Here is a 20,608-nt window from a genome sequence, read left to right as displayed (position 1 = left end):
TTGCGCTGAGCTATCAAATAATTCCAGACAATGCTAATTCTGAAAATCATCTCCCCCAGTTTGTTTCCTCTCCCCCTCTAGCCCCCAAAATGTTGTGCTTTTGTCTTCTGGCGTGTTGTGTTGTGCGATTTCTGAGATCTTGCTAACTTAATTGCACTTACTTCTCACATTCCATGCGAGGAGTTTGCAAGAAGAGCCTTGATTAAATAGTGATTATTCCTCCATGWTCAGCATTCCAGTTACAATAGAAACCAGTGCTCATCCCCAAAGAAATGCCTGTTCATAGGATGGGAAAAGAAAATTGCTTTCCTGCTACAATTTATCGTATTTTTTCCCTTGCTTATCCTAGGCACAGATATTTACATAAATCATGTGAATGTCCCTTTTTAATGATGAGCAAATGATTCTCCAGTTTGTAGGGGTTTTGTCCTTTTGAAGTCAGCAGTTCTGGCTCCACTGGGGTGTGGCCATCCAGCATTTAAACCAACAATGAAACTCTTGTTCATGAATCACAAACCACTCCAATATTTCCTTCAAAGTTAGCACATTTCCCCTTTCTGAAAATTAAATAAAAATCTCTTTTTTTTAGTAGCTTTGTTTGGGATTTGCTGAATGGAAGATTTGGGAAATGACTGGCACTGAGTGTGAAGACTTTCCCCCCAAATATTTTTCTGATTCAGGCTGGTTTTATGTGAGATATTCTAAGTTGTGTCRTAATTGAGCTCTGATGTTTGGATAATTAAGGTGGTCATCTGTCATCGTTCTGCATGGCCATACTTCTGGATCCTTTAATTCTGTTGCAGGGAACCTGTTCAAATATCCTTTTTTTGCTGCAAAAAAAATCAGTAAATCACCACAGCCACATTCTCAAAAGATAGAATGACATCAAAAATGGATTTCTGTCAATCTCCTGCTACTTTTCCAGTTGTTTTAACCTTTAAATTGCACTGAAATCTCTGCATCTATTTTGACATTTTACTGTTGTGCCTTTAATGATTTTAAAGAGCTGTCGATCCAACAAACATCTCAATATCCCAAACTTAATGTTGGCCACAGTTGATGTGCAGCTGGTTAAAAAACATTCATGTGATGCTAATTTTTGCCCATTCTGCCAAGAATGGAAAAGGCTAGACATATGGAGATCTAAAAATGATTTTTTCTCTGCTATTGATTGTGTTCCAAAATTGGTATCTAACGAGTGACAAAGCCCTCAGTGAAGCAAATCTGCAAGTTCCTGTAGGKTTTTACCTCCTGTTACTACTGTGCTCTGTATTGTGATTATTGTGGAGCTTGTCTTCAGCTGTTCTTTCTGTTTCTATGTATTGTGATTTTTATTTGTTTAGTACAGTCAGTTTTCCTCATCTGACATTGATTTTGGATTTATGAGGCATTTTGGAGAGGAGGAGGCAATGAGGCATAGTCCTTTTATTTTGTCTGGGGTGGTTTAAAGCTGCTTTGTACACAGAGAAAAAGATGATTTTTAATGGTAGAAGTGAAGATTTGCCGGATGGTTATTTGAACATTTCAACAAATTTTAGTTTGCCTGGAAAAAAACAGACATTAGTTGTACATTACTGTACTTCCTGCTCCATGGTTCCTATGTGGAATGTGACCACAACCCAGGGGAATTTAAATAAATCACAAGAATTTTGTGGAGCTGACGAGCTGTTGCTTGCAAGATGCAAGGAAATTCTTCTTGTCTGCAGTTCCTAATTAGCGTTGTGTGCTGTGTGTTCTTGTTTTGTGCAATATGGCAGGGCTGTTCCTACATGGATAAAACAGCAGGAATGTGTCCTCCTCCTTCATCTCATTCCCTGSTAAATGTGGGTTTAATCCATAAACGAGGCTGGATTTGAAGGACAGGGATCAATTCAGCTCACGGCACGTTGTGTCAGAGTTGTGACATGCTGACGGGAAATAATATCAGATCATGGGAAAATAGATCCCAATTTATTGCTCAGTGTTTGCTGTGACAAATCCTTCARTGAATAATGTCATGTCTTGTTCCGGATGAATATTTAGACTTGCAGATTTCTGTTCCTGTCTCTTGTGTYGCCTTTTGGAGACCTGCAAGTTCCAGCAGGGCTCTGCTTCGTGAAAAACGTGGTGTGGAGAGAGTCTCAGATGCCAGAAATGTTTGGATGTTTTGGTTATTTCTTTCTGCAACTCTTAAAATAGCAACCTGCTATTTTTCAGGGAACTTTTAAGTTGCATTAATTTTACTTATTTGGTTTTGGAGGTGTTTCATATGCTTAAAGCAAAGCTAAGTTAAGTAGGTGGAACTCCAGAATGGGATTTCTTTTCTGATGCACATCKGTGTTTTCATAGCGTTGTATCCTGGAGAGGTTTGGGTTGGAAGAGAACTTAAAATATCTCATCCCATGGCAGGGACACTTTCCACCATCCCAGGCTGCTTTAGGACATCTCCAGCCTGGCCTGGGACACTGCCAGGGATCTGGAAACTTCTCTGGGAATTCCATCTCTCACAGGGAGCAATTCCTCCCCAATATCCCATCTTAACTCCCCTTTCAGGAGTTTAAAATCATCCTGGGTGTGCACCTTTGCTTTCTGCTTTTGTTGCTGCTTGTGTGTGTAATAAATCACAGCTTCTTGCCCAAAAAAACCTTCTGAGGAGAGTGGTGCCTCGAATATTGTGAGAGCAATGGCCTTCAAAACAGTTCCACAGTGTTCTTATGCCGTTTCAATCTGCCAAGGAGAAAGGGCATTTTTATTTAAAAATATATTTTGTGATAGTCCTGCYGGTGTCATCATCATCATCATCTGCACAAATTTCAGCTGACAGTTTGAAATCAAATGGTACCTGAGAGACACTTGTATTTGTCCGTATGAGGGGAAATAATACATGTTCACAGCTGAATTTTCCAATGATTTCTCTCTGCCAGAGCATTATTTTCACCACCAGTACCAAACCAATGCTGCAGAGACACTCTGCTGTGYACTCTGTCAAATGCAGTCTTCCTGAAGCACTTTTTTTCTTTTGTTGAACCTGTGGTCCGGGCTAAAATAAATATATCTTATTTATATATTGGTKCACCATCTCCAGTTACTTCACAGTGCATGTTTTTAGGCTGACATGGAGGTGTATAACTGACCTGAGAAGCTTTTTAGCAGTTTCCTACCCTGAAATCTTGCAGAACTCTTTAACTCAGTGTTCCATTGTGGGGTATCTGTAGGAAGAATGGAAGGGATGGAGAGAAAGAGGGAGAGGTGGATTAAGAAGAACCAAATTGCAAGAAAAAGTTTCAGGTTGAACCTTTTCACTGACCCARTCCCAGGTGTCTCAGTTATGCCTTGGGGAAAAGAGGAGAAAATTGGAGAAAATAACTGCGCTTGGCTCTCCACCAAGTTTATTTTTATCCCAAAATTGTGACTGTGGGGTATTTCTCCTCCAGCTCTTTATTATCTTCCCTACTAAAATATTTGGGTTTTTCTGTGGAAAGAGGATAATTGATTAGGGAGAGGCAGGAGGGAGGTGGCTGCAGTCCCAGCACACACTCCCACCTGATCCCAGCGCTCAGAACAAAAGTGCTGAAAGGATTTTTTGTTTTTCACAGGGGTTTATCGAGTACCTTCTGCTAAAAGAGGGCAAAAGTACCAGATGAAAGCGTCACTAATTACTGCTTCCACCTGTAAATATTGGTGCATTACTTTGAAAATCGACTCCTGGGTATTTCCTTTAGTTTCCCTTCATTTATGTCCCTAATATTTAACATTCACAGGAAATCAGATTTATTTTAATTCTGCGATAAATGAACGATCACCTTTTTATCCTCAAAATTATTATAGGCAGGAAGCAATTTAAAAATACTTCCAACTATTGAAAAAAGGCACAACAGAGTTGTTGGAAACGCTCTCGGCAATTAAATGTAAAGTTCTGGGGGAGGTGATTAAAAGAACAATTTGTCACTTGAAATGGATATGGCTAATGGGGCTGTATTTACATATTGCCTCCTCAAGCACTTTCCTACTTTTCTGCCGACTTCCAGAGTGGGAACAGAATGCTCAGAGTCACTTGGAGTGACACGGCRAGTTTGGGAGAATCAGGGCAGAAATGGGATAAAAGGGACAAATCCATCTCCATTAAATGGGGTTTTTATCCAGCGCTGGAACCCAACTGCAGCAAAGCTGTTCTGTCAGCTTTTTTCAGGGAAAAGCTGAGCTTCCTTGGGAGCACCAGGAGGGTTTAATAAGGAGCAGTTTGGGATTAAAAGGTGGTGTGAAAGCTGTCCCTGGCTRATGGTCCCTGTCCTCCTGGGAATGGGTTTCTAGAGCTGGACCTGCCAGGAGGGGTTTGGTGTTCATAAAGAAATCAGTCTGGAACATCTGTTTCCCAAGGGTGATCATAGGAATGTGGGGGCTTTAATTACCGYGGTGAACGTTGGTTTTGGTGCTGTTTGGAACAGAAAAGTTCCAGGAATTATTGAGTGTAAGGAGCCTTTAGTGACCTTCAGGGGCTGTGTGACATCCCTGGGGTGACAGATCAGGGTGTGCAGTTACCTCTTGGCCATTCCTGTGTGCAGAGAAAAATACAATTTACCACGTTTGAAGAATTGCATCTGTTGTTACATCAAACTAAAGCTCATTCCAAACTCAGAAAAAACGAGCGGATTCTTTACCCTATCCCATTTAAAAATGAAAATTAGGTTTTAGCCTGAAGTTGGAASCTTGCAACTTCAGCTGAAACATTTCAATATTCTCATTAAATKAGTAGATTGGAATGGTGAGATATCGTGTGTGTGTCTCTCATTGTTCTGGGCTGTTCCACACACACAAGTTGCATGCCTGATTACCTGCACAGCAGGCTGAAAATTGATCTGGTGTATTTTAGCTATGAAATAATTCACCTTTTATGCCAAAACAATTAATGTCGTACATTAGTTTCAAATCAGAGTGTTTCCATTATGCTCTGGAATAAAATTAATTTCTCGGGATACATTTTCTGCTTTGCATAGCTGGACTTGTGTTCCATCATGCAGTTTGCATTTTGGATAAACAGAAATTCAGCCAAAGCAGATATTCTGCAGAGTTCAGGTGAAATGTCAGTGCCTGGGAAGACATTGCAGCTATTTTTAGCAAATCCTTGCTGTCTCATCTTACTCCTGTGGACCACAATTGCAGCCCTGTGACAGAGTTTTGGTGTGTAAATGTCATTATTTTGGTACAGAGAAATTAGCAAACAACAGAGAACAAACTGTGGGTTGGTGGTTTAAGGTGTGACTGCAGCTAAAAACSTTTTAATTATCAGTGATACAACTCTTTGAATGCCAGCAGCCCAGGATCCCCCTCGGAAATGCCACATCTGAGCATTGGTTTGGTTCGTTTTTCCCAGCTGAACACACTTGGGATAGTTTTTAATTTCTGGGCATTGAATGTGTGCAAAAACGTACCCCAAACCCTTGGAATAATGTACAATTTATCTCAAATTTAACAGTTTTTTTCGCTGCCAGAATTATGCCATTCCTGATAGTGGCACCTGATGGCATTTTAAGCTGCAGTTTACAGGTTTTTACTGGAGCTCACCAACACCTCCAGTGCAGGAGGGTTTTATTTGRAAAGCAACYTTTAATTTTGCCAGGAGAAAGGAGRGAGATGTTCCTGATTTTATGGCAGAGAGAAGGAGCAGCTGGTGCTGAGGGCTTGCTCAGGGATGCTCAAGTGGACGAAAAGTGGCCCAAGTGAGGAAGGAAAAATAGTTAAGGAGAAGCTTCAAGGTGATTTGTGTAAAATAAAACAGATTTATTTAAAAATAAATAAAATTAATATTAATAATATAAGTATAAATAATAAAAATTAAATAAATTTATGTGAAATTACCTCACATTCCAGTATCCCAACCCCACGGCAGGATAATCCAAGGATTTGCRTGCAGGGAGGTGGGGACAGTTTGCACCCAAGAGCATCCTCTGGCACCTTCATTCACTTTTACCTCATTCATTAATTCCCTATTTCTAAATAATTTGTTTGCCCTCTCCAGGAGGCTCCTGTGCATGCAGAGCTGTAGCAGTGGTCATAAATGGCCTTTTTTGTGGGTGACTGCCCCACAAAACCCAACCTGAGTGCTCAGTGTGAGTTCTCACCCACAGAGAAGAGACTTTGCTCCATTTTCTGCCATTTCATCACAGTTCGAGCTGAAATTGGGCCAAATGATGAGCTAATTGGTTTCTGCCTTAATTATGGAGTCTGTCATTATCCTCTTCAAATCMGTGTAACTTTTCCATTATTTTTAACTCTAAGGTAGATCATTCAAAAGGGCTGTTTGCTGCAAATTTCCAYGGTTTTAATTGCAGTTTCTGTCATTGCTGAATTCTGTCTGATTACTTTCTTGCAAACAGTTCTCCAGAAGCCATGTGCCATCCTGGGGAATAGGCAGAGAGCCAGTTGGAGACAGAAAATACCAGGATATTTCCCCTCGAGTCTCTGCTGTAGAATATTGTAAAATCAGAATTGGAGAGGTGCATGAAGTCATTAGGATTGGGTGTCAGTGATTGGCATGAAASTTCTTTATGTTTGGTGGTTGTTTTTTAAAATCCTCGAAGTTCAAGTAAAATCCAGAATTTTCATGTCTTATGGGGTTCATTCATGGAAACACCCACTTGACTCATTCAAATCCAGTCAGTTTTGAGCATTTTAAATCTCTTTTAGAAGAATATTGTTCACATCACTTGCTGGTGGTGGCTATTTCAGAAATCCCATTTAGGTGTGAATTATGCACGTGTAGAGCAGTGATGGTCCAGAAGACAAGAAGCAAGAGCTGATATTGAATATTCATGGAAGTAGTGGATAAAAATGAACTTTATGAATTGCCCTCCTCCTTTTGATCATAGATCTATGCGTCTTTTATTCCCCCAAACTTCTGCTCCACCAGCTTCCCAAATTTAATTACAGCTTTGGATTTCCAAAACTGCTGTTGTCACTCAAATTCTCTTTACAAGAAGTGAAATCATCCTGGTTCTGTAAAAGATTTCTCAGTGATGTGTTGCAGCCTCACTTAGGAGAAAYGTGAAATGTAATTTAAAGCCATATTTTCAAAAGGATTTGCATGAACTTCAGGCTTGGCTTTGAACATAGTCAAAAACCAATAAATATATGGGGCTTACCCCATTATGTTCCTTTAGCAATCATAATTTGAGGTTTTTAAAGGTTCATAAATGGCAAGAAATGACCCTGGTAAGCCTCAAAGGCCGTGGTGATTTCACTGTTGAATTTCGTGGAAAAAATCTGCTTTAAAAATGACAGGTAATTTTATAAGCTTTTTTTAATTGAGCACTTAAGGTGCACTAAAGGCCTGGAACAGAGTGAACGTGCTGAGTGTGTTGGAGACTGCTCAGTAAATAATAATCAAATAATGCAAAATAAAGAGAAGCCGCCAACCAAGACATGGTAAACAAATAAAAATTGAGTAATAACTGTAATTTCCAATACCTTATCCATGTATAGCTGCCAAATAAGGGAAAAATGCATCGGAAAGCAAAGACTCAGAACTCAGAGGAAGCCCAGGAGAGACATATTGCTTCCATTTATAACAGAAAATCAACTGAAAACTTGTAATTGACAGGAAGGGAGTGAGTTTGCGTCCCTGGAGGTGCCCTGAGATCAGCAACAGGCAAATGGTGTAAACATAATAAATCACGAGTTGTTTAATATGGTATTTTTTTCTTTTAATTTTGGAAAATAAGAATATGATTTTGTAAAGGAGAATAAATATAAAATGGGGTAGTGGAAAGAAACACCCTGGTCCTTTTTTTTAAGAGAGTCAATGAAAATATTTGTTGAATGGGGAATTGGGTTTGCAGGAGTGTTTGTCCATAGGTTGTTGAGGGATCCAATTAAACTGGAATATTCTTTGCATGGCTCCTGTAATCCCAGTGACTGATTTCAGTAGGTTTCCTCCTGACTTAACCCAGCAGGACAGGAATGAAAATAAGTTCCTTATTTTCCTGCGGCATCTCCTGATCTGTCCATCCCCTCGCACTGTTTTGGACACTTTTTTTTTTTTAAATTTTCTCTTTTTTAAAAACATAAAATAATATTTAGAGCAAAGAAACACGAGTAGCTCAATAAATACCAGAACCAGTAAAGCATGGTATCACCGTTTGCTGTGTCTTGTGAATGTCTGGAAAAATGAAAATGGGAATTTTTTGGTCCCTAAAACTCCCTGGAAAATGGGGTTTTTTTTGGTCCCTAACTTGGTGTGCAGCCTCTCCTGAGCCCTCTGATCACTCTGTCCACCCAACTCTTCTGCAGAAAGAGTTCTACTCCATTTTTTAGTCATTCCCATTTGGAGAAACCATACATTCCTTGCTCCCTAAGACCCTGTAGTCCTGTTCAAACTCCTCAGGTGAACTCTTCCATTTTTTTCTTTTTATTTCAATGATTTACTGCTTCCCTCTGCACTCATTCCCCCGATATTTCCTGACAAATCCCTGYTGGCCTACCCATCCTTCCTTTCCATGGATTAATTGCACCCCTYGAGTTCTGGAGGAGGAAATTGTGGTGAAAGCCATTGCTTCACCCGAGGAGATGCTGCAGGTCCAGGGGGATGATGATCTCGCAGGTCTTTCCCAGCCTAAATGGTCCCATTGTTCTGTCTGTTTTCAGCCATAAATATTTCTAAATCTGACAGGAGTTCAGCTCCTGAGACTTTTAATGGTCAGCACACGCCGCCGCTGCAGAATTATCTTAATGGAAGGGGTTTAAATATTGATAGAAGTAAATTAAATGCAATTTAATGATCAGCCGTTTCCTTTGATGCCCTTTTTGCATTAGGCAGCCCATAAATATTTCAATAATTTCATTTATTGAGCGATTTTTTTTTTTTTCCCTCACCTGCAGAATCTTACGTGGTGTTAAATTGTTGGCTTTGGGTGCYTGGGGAGGGGCTGATCCTCATCTGGGAGGGTTCAGGGAGTGTCACCTCCTCATTTCATGGTGATCCTTCAATTAAACCCRTGCAGGAAGGGATGATCTCTGTTCCGTGGGGCAGTGCTGGTGCTGTACACACTGTGACATGAGGAGAGGTCAATCAAGCTGTAATCATCACTAATTAGTGCTTGCAGGAGCTGTAATCTGTGTGTGAGTGTCAGGTGGGTGAGAAATTCCTCACCTGGAGTTCCATTGACAATAAATTTTCTTTGATCCTGTTGGCAGTGAGTGAGACAAACACGTGGCCTCGCTTTTGCCAATTAAAGTTGGGCACCCAGAGTGATATACAGGACAAAAAAACCAAATTTGGTGGATGTTTTACCAAATCTTTCAGTTCTTCTTTTGATGTGTAAGTCTGTTTCTTTTTCTTGCAAAAAATCTTAATGAATGGTAGCGAGGACTACTTTGCAGCATCACACAGAAATTCTTTTAATGGAGTTTTTACGGATTTTTGTATGAAAAAATAGTTTTGCTGGGTGATGAGCCCTGTTGGGGATTTGGCTGCTTCTGACATTCCTTCACRTGGATACTCCTGCTCTGTTTCCTGCTAAGCATCTGTCTGAGTTATTAAGTAGCTACTGAATGAATAACCTTTTGGTTTTAAACAAAGTTTGGGCTCGTTTTTGCTGTCTGCTCCTATTTCCATGGATATTAAATTTAAAAGAAATTAAAAAGAGATTTAAACAAACCCCCTACCCTTATGTAAAGCATTGTGGATTTCTTTTGCCTTTTCTGTTGGAGGAGATAGGGATTTGGTGGAAAGAATTGGGGGTATTGCGAGTTTCTGGGCCTTTTTAAAATCTGTTTTTTCTCAGTCGTTGGCTGCTTGTTACACAATAAGGCATTGCAAATAATAGAGTGGTGTAAAATACAGCAACAACTGGMTTTTTKRARGRMMWAARRRGSMRRAAAAMCCCYTTTYYTSSSKTTTCCTCCCGCWCAGACCTGTCRTTCGCGTGGATCTTCAACGAGTACCCGTCGTTCGTGCAGGAGGACAGCCGGCGCTTCGTGTCRCAGGAGACGGGGCACCTCTACATCGCCAAGGTGGAGMSSTCRGACGTGGGCAACTACACCTGYGTGGCCACCAGCACGGCCACCAACAGCCACGTGCTGGGGCCCCCCACGCCGCTGGTGCTGCGCACGGACGGTACGGCCGCGCCGGGATTCGGCATTTCTGATTCTTTAACCATCCCTTCTCATGTCTTGTCAAAATTTCCTGCACAAACATTACCCTTCTGTTGCCTGCTCCCTTTCCTAACCCTGATCTCACTGTGCTTCCCTTCAGAGAAATTAATTTTTTTGCATTTAAGGTGAAAAAGGTCATAAAAAAGTCACCTGTCTCACTTGTCTTGCCTAGGTGTGATGGGGGAATACGAGCCCAAAATTGAAGTTCAGTTCCCTGAGACGCTGCCGGCAGCCAAAGGCTCCACTGTCAAGCTGGAATGCTTTGCACTGGGAAAGTAAGTTTTTGTTTTCATCTGTGCTGAAAAGTTCAGTCACATTAGGGTTCAGCTGCACCAAGGGATGTGATGTCCTGGCAGTTGTTTTGGTGTTTTCCAAAAACCTTATTTTGATCATCACAGCTCCTGCCTTGAAATAAGAGGGCAAAGAGTCTTGCAGTGTATTTTGGTTTTGTTTAGAGGTATATGGTGGCAGCACAGGAATTTGTATTTTATTTCAATTTGAGTAGATTCACGCTGTCTTTGCATATGACCTTTGAACTAATCCTCTTTTCTCTGTGCAAGGAAACGGTGTTCAGGCCTGCGAGAATGTTGTCTGAATTTTCCTCTTAAACCTACTTGATGCTYTCATAACACCGCTCTTCCTTCATAGCCAAAATAAAGATTAAAATGCATTTCTTCTCTGAACAATGCTTCACCCACAGCTGATATCTTCCCTCTTTCACAGACGATCTGAGAATGCATTTATGTTTCTGTAAATGTATTTACTTAGCACTGTGGGGTTTGTTCGCAGGCAGCTCGCTCAGGTGCTGCTATCAGGTTGATAACTTGATCACACACTGTTGCTCTGGCTCCCCGGCGAGGGGAGGGAGAGTTTGCAAATCAGAGAATAAAACGCTGCTGGAGGATGGCAATTTCCAAATCCTTGCTGGATTCTCCCTCCACAGAAGCTGCTGGTGAATCTCACCCRTCTTCAGGGGAGGCCAGTGCTGATTTACAAGAAATTTTGCAGTTATTGGGCGTTCCCATAATTATCCCTGACAAATTTGGTGGCACAAATGCAGTGCAGGAATGGGCAGGGGATGCAAATCAGGTGYCTGAGTGTCCGACCATCTGTCATGTGTGGTGTGATCGCTGCTTCTAACACAGCCTGGAAGCCACTGCTGAATTTAGTTTGCTTTAAGTACCTCATTATGACAATCAAGGACTTTGAGCAAAACTCTTTAAAATCTCATTACTCTCTCTTTAGCCCCGTGCCTCAGATTAACTGGAGAAGAGCTGACGGGCTGCCATTCCCCAGCAAAATCAAGCTGAGGAAATCCAACGGCATGATGGAAATCCCGAATTTCCAGCAGGAGGACGCGGGGCTGTACGAGTGCATCGCTGAGAATTCCAGAGGGAAGAACATYGCCAGAGGACGTCTCACTTACTATGGTAGGAAAATTCTGTTCCTCCTCTCTGCCAGCTTTCCCTGCACGTGAAATACAAACTGCTCTGGGGCACGCTGGGATTTCCAGCTGCYGCAGCACCATCAGGCAGTTGTGCTTGAAAATCCGTGGGGTTTTAAGYGCTCACAGGAAATGAGAACTTCTGCGCCAGTTTCTTGGTGAGATTTTTAAGAAATGTCTTAACTCTCGCTGAGAGTGCTTGTGCTTGGTATTTTTCTATGATGGAAAGACTTTTTTTTTTTTCTTAAAACATTTCTTCTTGGTCCATTGGTGAAAACCTTCAATTTCCAGTCGATTGGATTTATTTGGGGGCTCGTTTAGGCCTCACATTTAGGGGAAGTACAAATTTTATCTTGCTTTGTGAAAAGATTTACTGATGGATATTCTCAATCCTGCGCTTTCAAAACAGCCAATTTTATTTTAAAACGAGTAAATAAATGGGAGGATATAATCCAGTATGGGAAATGAAATAATATGAAGTTTTATAGCTGGAAAAAAAGGCAGTCTCATGTGCATTTAGGGCTATAGAGTGAAATGAGTACCAGCAAAGCACACTGGTGGTGGTGTAAAGCGAGAGCGATTTGCGGCAAAGTGGTAATTGACAATWTTTGTTAAAGCCAGATCTCAGCAAATATAATTTTCTTTACTTCAGTGGCAATTTAAACAGTGTTTTCTGGATCTGCCTTGGAATGTTTCCCTCATGTGGGAATATTTGAGCAGAGAGATGGGGTTTTGGCTGTACAAAGGCACAGAGCACAGCCCCTCTGCAGATGGGGAAAAGTTTTTTACTCCTTTTCCATGGGGAGCTGCTGATAGTGGAATACATGGAGATTTTAGCCCAGGAAGATTTCAGTTTAAGGCACAACAGATTTTATAAGTAACAAGGAAGAGAGATTTCTCCCCATCAAATTCCAGATTAATCTTCACACTGATTGAATTCCCTGTCGTTGGAAATGTTTAAGGTCAGGTTGGACAGGGCACTTGAAGCAACACAAATTTTCCTTCTTATTATTGTAATTATTTCTTTTTTGAGAAATCCTACAAATGACATAGGGCAAAAAGTCCAAACTGCTTCACCTGCCAGTGTTCTCTGCCATGCCAAATTTGGCACTGTGCATTTGGTTTGATAAAGTGACCTTGTTTGCTGCTTGAAATTACCAAAGTTGTGSGTTTTAGATCACTTKGGCTCAACATTCCTGTGCMAGAGTTAARCCAGGGCAGTTGTGAGATACATCARTGTAAATTCCATACAAAATAGATTTGTTCATTAGTTCTTGGAATTCCAGCAGTGGCCATTCTTGGGACCTCTGCCCTGCTTCTGCTTTGCTCATTAAAAGGCCACAGAGCCAAAATAAAGGATGTTGTTAATCAATAAAAGAGACTCAGCTGCAGTTCTGTAACAAAACTAAATCAGTGTGAGCGTTGTCCTYGCAAATCCAGAGTGGGATTTGATCCCTCAGATGGAGTTCATGTTCCAGGAGCARCGTCTGCCCGTGTCAGAGCCATCCCTAATATGGATGTTTATCTTAAAAAGAATAATGAGACCTGTAATGGCAGTAATGGCACTCCAACTGTTCCATTTCATTTGTTCTGCTTCATGGAGCCCATTCGGCAGAATTAAATAGATTTAAGTAATCTTTCTTATTTTGTTACTTGCGTTGTTGCTGCAGACAGAATTCCAACAAGCCTGGAGTCAGGATAGGATCATTTTAATTCTTTGGGATAATTTGAAGGATGTTTTATAAATAAAGATAACATTCTTCTGATGGGTTGCCACCTCATCTGATGCCAAAACCCAGAAATCTGTCTGGGAGAGAAATCCAAGCACATCGCACTCAGTCTTCCAATAAAAGATCAATATTTAAGGATAAATAAATATTCCMATATGTATTAATTAATAAATTAACATTCCAATATTCCAATAAATATTTCAATATTAAAGGAAGTTGTTCTAAAATCAGATGAGTATTTAGGGGAAACTAATGCAATATACTGAAGACATAGTGAAAGATTACCCATCTGCCAAAAAGCACCAACACTATAAAATTCCACAAAACCCAACAAATCTGGTGGTGTTTAGGGAACGTTGCTGCCGTTAAAACACTTATGCTGCTGTTAAAAAATCTTCAGGGGCAAAAAATCTTGACAGAAATTTTTCATGTGCCTGAAAACCAGGTTTTCCTTTTTTTGCAGACTTTAAGGATTCTTTGTAAAAGTAATCTAAAGCTGGTCCTAAACAGAAGCTTGAGAAATTTATTGCTCCACTACAAAGTGAAACATTCCTATTCTGATTTGGTTTATGAGCTGAAATAGGGAAGTTGGAAATGTGAAAATCAGGTTTTCCAGTGCATAAATTSTTGGGTTAAAGGCTCCCACACTTAATGTTTCCATTCAATAATGGATTAAAGTCTTGAAGCCACAATAGCCCTTGAACACAGGCTCAACTTAACTCCTGTCCACAGTCATTTTCTCAGGAATTCCTATAAATCTCTGCACATAACTCCCTTCCTGAAAAAAAAATAAATGAGTCTGTTTTATTCTAATTTATGGTGTGTTTTAAATGTAGCTCTCAACCCRTAGTTGACATTGATAATTAAAATAGATATTCTAGGTTCTTTCATAACAATTCTCACAGACTATTAATCTTCCTTCTTTTCTCCTGAAGGATTTTATCAAGAAAAGCCTGACATCAAATGCTCCCTTTTTTGTCCTTTTTACAGTTCCAACATTTGTTAAATGCCAGTTTTCTACTCAGAGGAGCTCAGATTGTGCTAAAAATAGGAYGAGATTATCCACCTTTGATTGAATRTAAWACCTGAATATATAAATAATTTGCTTTCCTTTATTAGTGCATTCGTTTGCTGTCACTTTTAGCRTCCCATAAAGAGATAACGGAAGAAAAAAGAATCCACGGAAACTTTTCATGGTGGGGAGAAATAAGAGGAGATAAAACAATTACTTTTTTGTGTTTTAGGATGCAATTAACCATGAAGCATGGTAAAGATATGTAAGGCAATTAATTTAAWGTATAATTGAAGGAAATATATTCTTAATTAGCCCATGCTGATGCAACAGGAGTCCTGCTCGACAGTACCAAGGTAAAATGTTGGACAGAGAGAAAGAAATTCTGCTGCTGTTCTCCTTCTGCTCTGCAGTGCTGGTTTGTGACAAAAAAGACAAAATCCCCCAGTAAAAAGTAGAATCTGCGTGATTTTTTTAGTGTATTAAAAATACTGGTATATTTTGTTAATCATTTTGGAATAATCCAYCAGCAGAATTATAATGAAACTCTGTTATTTGAGGATGTGGAAGAAAATCTCTGTTTAAAGGTTTTGTCTGATGGCCTGGCTCTGTCTCGTGCTGGGAGATRTCTTCAAAACATCAAAAACAAAGCTGTGAATGGCTAAATAATCCCAGTGAGCTGCAATAATAATGCCAATACAATAATTCATCACTGGTATAGTAATACCAGTGAATTTGGTAAGCCAGGAGTTCAGTTGTTAATGCTGTCTAATAATACCATTTTCTTGCTGCACAGACAAATAGTTTGGATTTTTTTTTTTTTCATACTGAATGATTTGGAATTACCTGTTGCTTGAGGGTGTTTTTCTTTTTGAACAAAAGTCAAAAAATGAACTTTTTCAGGGATGTTTCAGCTGCTCCTCTAGGCTCAGCTGTTTTATGAGACAAAAAGTTGTTCRTGCTTGAAGTCCCTTGGGGTTTAGAGATGAAATCAGGGTTTGTCCCTGCTGCAGGCAGCAATGTGAGTGTCAGAGCCTGGCTTTGAGACAGGAAAGCTGCAGGTGACACTTTTTGGGTGGATTGCTCCAGTTTGCTTCACAGCTGCTTCCTCTTGTGCTCTGGAAAGTTCCTTTTGACTTTTGATTTGTTGCCCAACTGCTGAGCCACCCAAAGGTGTTCCAAAGCTTTCCAGCCCAGYTTTCCCAGTGGGAATGTCCAGGTGGTGTAAGCAGCAGCCTCTCGTGTAAATCCCAATTTGGGGATTGTTCTGGAAGAGCTTCCAGAGGTTTTGGCTGCCAGCAGAGCACAGAACGCCCTGCAAGAGTCACAGCCCCAAAGYTGTGCCTTTCCTTCGCTTTGTTCCTCTGCCTTACAGAATTAAAAGGAGGTTTTTGTTGGGTTCTCTGGCTCTGAAGGAAATTATACATAAAATAGGTGTTTTGGAGCACAAATGATGTACAAATCCCCAGCACAGCCTGTGCAAATCCACAACCTCCTTCATCCACAGCTTCCAGGAGCATCGCTGCCACTGATCCTCGTTCACATCAACCCCCAGAACGGTGCAGAGGGTTTTGTAAAACTCTCCAAAAGTGGTTTTTCCTCCCCTTTATGCCCACGGGGAAGCCCAGGAGTGCAGAAAAGCAGCAGCTGTTCACTCCAGGCTCAAGTGGCTGCGAGAGAGGGGTCATCACGAGCACCCCAAAGAGACGAGAGCCTCTCCCCGGGATGCTTTTGATGGAGCTCCGCACTTGTTCTCTCCCTGCCTCTGGGACCAAGAGTGCTGCCAGGAATATTTTAGGCTGAAGCAAGCGAAGCAAAATCCAGGCTGGTTGCTTTTCCAAGTGACTGGCCACGAAGCTGACTGCTAACCTGCCTCAGAAAATCACTTACCTCCAAGCATTCCGTCCTGGGGGAGCTCTGGATGAATCTTTCATGAAGATTGCACAGCAAGTTCTGAGGAATCCTTAATATCATCCCAAAATACAGATTCCTGACACAGTTTCAAGCCTTGCTTTGGGAACTCTGTTAAAATTAACTTCCAACCTCTCAGCTCACAGGACAATGTCTTTTTTTTATGGTTTTGTTGTTTTTTGTTTTTGTTTTTGTGTTTTTTTTTTTTATCTCAGTGAGGATGTGCTGCCTGTTCCTTACTTTAGGATAAAGAACTGACTGGAAAATTCCTTTTTCAGCCAAGGTCCATCCTGCTCTTTTACCTGTTTTCTCCATGCAGTGTCCAGAATTTACCTTTTCTTGGAGAAGTGGCATAYAGTGAGATTATAAACTTTGTTGGAAATTGAATAAATTCAAAGAAAATTCCCAACTTACCTATGAACCAATGTTGAGCTGTTGTGTGAAATAGCACTGGAGGAACGCAAGAATAAGCTACCGTTGCCTTTCATGCACTGATGATTATTTGCCAAGTGAGCTTTCTCCAACCACCACTCTGTGAAAGCTGTTACAGATGTTTTAAATATCTTCACGGTTTTAACTGTATTTTGGATCATTCTGAAGGATGTATGGTGGTATTATCAAATTTTGGCTTAAAAAATAGTGATTTTATGGAYTTTATTCCAATGGTTTGCATTACCCAAAATCTGTGCCAAGATTTCTGCTTTCAAAACCAATCTCATATATCCATGTTTTCATTCAGTTAAGTGCTGCCTTGCATTAGAAAACAATTTAAATGGTATTTAGCACTAAGGCTGACATACCATTATTTTTTTTTAGGCCTTAAAGGATTCTCTTCTGCATTAATTTGATGATTTAGCCACATCACTTACTTAATTTCAGTCTCCCATTAATGTCTTTCTTGTACATTTGCCTCAATTGCAGAATGATGTTTAATCATTAGTGATTTTAATATTGGTTTCACTAGTCCAGCTTTGTTTATCTGCGCCCTCAATTTTGCTCTGGTTTGGCTGCTCATAATAAAAATCTCTAAGAGGAATAATAAGTTATTTGTGCTGTTAAGGGGGCTTGAAGCAGGACCAGTGAGAGGCTCTGGTGGTGCAGAAAGTTGATTAATCTGTGCCAATTAACCCTTTGATTATGAAATGGAGCAATAACTCATGAGGGTTTTTGTTGATGGGTATTTTATCTGCAGCAAAGCCTCACTGGATCCAGACCATAAAGGATGTGGAAGTTGCTGTGGAGGACACTTTGTACTGGGACTGCAGAGCGAGTGGGAAGCCCAAACCATCCTACAGGTGGCTGAAGAACGGGGACCAGCTCTCAGCTGAGGTAATGTTCTGTTGTGAAAATGTGGTGCTGTGTAAAATTAACAACATCCATGCAGATAGGAGAATCCCAAAAGTTCATTGGGAACTGGTCAACAGAAGTCTTTGATACTGAGTTCGTATTTTTCAAGAGCTGCAGTGCCACCATCACAAAGACAAATTATGTTGGACCAAAATATTCCATCTAAAAGCAGATTGGAAAGCAACAACAGAACCACAGAAAGAAAAATATAAGGAATGACTGGAGAAGGAAGTTTAATAACTCTCTASATAAAGAGCTATAAATAAGGGATGGAGAGCTTGAATCATTTTATGTATTTGCAGTTGGCATTTCATTAAAGATRATAAAATATGTTCCAGCTTCTTCACAGAAATCCTAACGATTCATAGGGTTACCACTACTTGATGCAAAGAATAGAATGCAAACAGCAACATAGCATAGGTGTCTGTTTTAATACAGTTGTCACAGTAAATTCATRGGAAGTAACACATTTGGTGACAGGGAGAAGACGTGGAAAGGATTGATGTTGAGAGGACAAGAGGATTTTTGTCTGTGGCTGCATRTCTGGCTTTCCCCAAAGTTTGTGCTCCTTTGGTTTTGTTTTGCTCACTGGTTCCTTTTCTCATCATTCTGCCACTCAAATCAGTCACTTCTTGCTATAATTGGTGCCTCTTTCCAAGAATAAGGATGGTGAGAAGACCCAGACACTTSAGCAGCTCTGCTGGCTCCAGGGCACTGTAGTTTGTGTCTTTGGATCAATGGCTGATGGAATTTTTTCTGCCCAGTATTAGAGAGAGCTCATTAGCAAATGGCACATGGGAAATCTCTGCATAGTGTGAAATGCCAGGGCCATCTGCACAGTTTGGGCACTCTGCTCTGTCGTGAGGGGGCTGGTAGGATTTTTGTCCATATTTCTGGAGAAGTAAAAGGGTGTTTGAGATTGAAAAACCTCAGTTCAGCTGGGCACGTTTTTGGAATTATTTTCATACACTGCATTGCCAGGTCTCTGTATTTCATCACCATTGCTGTRCCATGATGCAGTCGTGTCACTTCTTTTAGAACTCTTCTCATGATGATGCTGTTGCATTTACCCTCTTCACTGTGTTTGTGCTGTCCTATTTATATCTCTTACTTATTTTAAATTTTTCGCAGGAAATATATCATCAGTAAAGATGTTTTTCTTAATATTCAGGGAAGGATCCAAATTGAAAATGGTGCACTTACAATATCAAATCTAAATCTGACAGATTCTGGCAGATACCAGTGCATAGCTGAAAATAAACATGGTGTCATCTCTTCGAGTGCAGAGCTCAGGGTTGTGGGTAAGATGTTCCTTTTTTTTCACTAAAACACAAACCTCATTATCCCTCCCCACACCCCCTCGGATTGCACCTCAGATGCTGAAATAAAACATTTTTGCCAACCTGATGTCTTTATCTGCRGCACTGAGGCGTTGACTCATCTGCTGTCAGAGGATTTGCAGGGCAGTTGTTCATGTAGAGCAGAACAGGATRAATTATTYATSAGGAGAARAGCAGGGATGGGGCTTGGRTGTGGGGTTGAGGGTGGTGGGGARGTGGTGGGGRCTCCATCAGCTCSTCTCCCCTCTCTGCTGGGGCACCRTGGGGTTAAAAKCCACTGTGTTCAGCCCTGCTTGAGCCAGGGGACAAGGAGTGACATTTGTTTATCACCCTGGGTTTGAGTCTGAAACAGGAGCAGAGTGGCTGATGCGCTCACAGGATTTTGTGTGGTTTCCATCTCCAGTGTAAAGTCCAGCCTGAGCTGGAGGAGCCCTGAGTTGGGCACACAGGTTATTTAATTTCCTTTCTGTGGTTGATCAGCACGTGCTCCCTCAGCCTGGGTCTCCTAAAACACGGAATTCCCTTCCAAAGCTGAGTGTCATTGAAGGGAGAGGACACTGTTCATGGAAACTGTGCTCAGAATGAGCTGTGCTGTCATTTGGTGTCATCTGACTGCCACGTGAAACTGGAAACCTTCCAGTTCCCCGAGGTGAACGGGACTCCTGGTGGGATATTTATTAGATTTATTAGATAAATCTGCCTCCTCCAGCAGAGCATCCAGCTGGGGATGTGCTGAGTGCTCACTGGGTTCACTGAGCTCCATCACTGTGACATTCTGTGCTTGCCCTGTTGGCTGCTCACCTGCACAGTGAGACCTTTTGTGCCAGGATAAGGTRCAAAATGATAGGGAWAACGAGGAGGAATGCCTGAWTATCCAATGGAAAATCTGTTTGAAYTAATTAATGGTGTTAATCATGTTTGGAATCTGAGAAATACACTGTAAGTGCTAAATATCATTAATATAATTAAAAGTGCTTTATTTCACTGTTACCACTCCTTCTGTTGCAGCTTCTCCTCCCGATTTTTCCAAGAATCCCATGAAGAGACTGATCCAGGTTCAAATAGGCAGCACAGTTGATTTTGAGTGCAAACCCAAAGCTTTCCCTAAGGCCAAATGTTCCTGGAAGAAGGGAGGTGAGCAGCTACACGAAAATGAAAGGTATCAAGTTACATTGTTTTGTTTTTTTTTAATCTTTCAAGAAGCTTTTTTGTGTGTTTTTATGCAGCAGTGTCAGCTGTAGATCCAAACAGTTGTAAAGCCTCTCTGAAGTCTGGCTGGCTTGGGGGTTTTTTGGTTATTTCTGAGTTGTGATGGTGTCAGAGCACTGAGAGTGAAAATGCAGTGCTTTCTTAAAGGTCAAAGGTCACATTTTGTTTTCTGATTAATGCAGAGTTTGGCCTGATTTAGAGAGAACTGAGTGCTGATAGAAAACTGGGAATGCAAAGCCTATAAAACAGCACTAAAACCTTCAACAAATGCTCTGAAAATGTTGGCAAGGAGGCAAAGGAGGTGTGTTACAGCCACRGGGGTGATACAGCTGAGAAAAGAGAGAAAAGTGAATTGGGAGGTCAAGAATAGCAGATGAGAACATGAAAAGAAAATGAAAATGTACTTTCAGGTTCTTTCAAAGCAGCCRTGATCCTACCAGAGATAACAGATGTCATCATTGTTTACACGATGGTGGATGTGTTTTGG

The 20,608-nt window shown here is 40.8% G+C and overlaps 1 protein-coding gene across 1 annotated transcript in view; it reads left to right on the top strand.

Moving 5' to 3' along the window:
- CNTN3 (contactin 3) overlaps positions 1-20,608 on the top strand; it is an 89,736-nt gene that overhangs the window by 46,962 nt on the left and 22,166 nt on the right. Inside the window, exons 4-9 of the mRNA XM_057379264.1 lie at positions 9,887-10,090; positions 10,301-10,403; positions 11,374-11,558; positions 17,418-17,554; positions 18,744-18,873; positions 19,921-20,071. Coding sequence (XP_057235247.1) covers positions 9,887-10,090; positions 10,301-10,403; positions 11,374-11,558; positions 17,418-17,554; positions 18,744-18,873; positions 19,921-20,071 — 910 coding nt within the window. The remainder of the gene's footprint in view (positions 1-9,886; positions 10,091-10,300; positions 10,404-11,373; positions 11,559-17,417; positions 17,555-18,743; positions 18,874-19,920; positions 20,072-20,608) is intronic.

The sequence above is a fragment of the Malurus melanocephalus genome, unplaced genomic scaffold, assembly GCF_030028575.1.
Source record: "Malurus melanocephalus ecotype Western Australia unplaced genomic scaffold, MMel_1.1 scaffold_398, whole genome shotgun sequence".
Taxonomy (NCBI): Eukaryota; Metazoa; Chordata; class Aves; order Passeriformes; family Maluridae; genus Malurus; species Malurus melanocephalus.
Note: the sequence above shows the minus strand (reverse complement) of the source record. Positions and strands in the feature narration are given on the sequence as shown.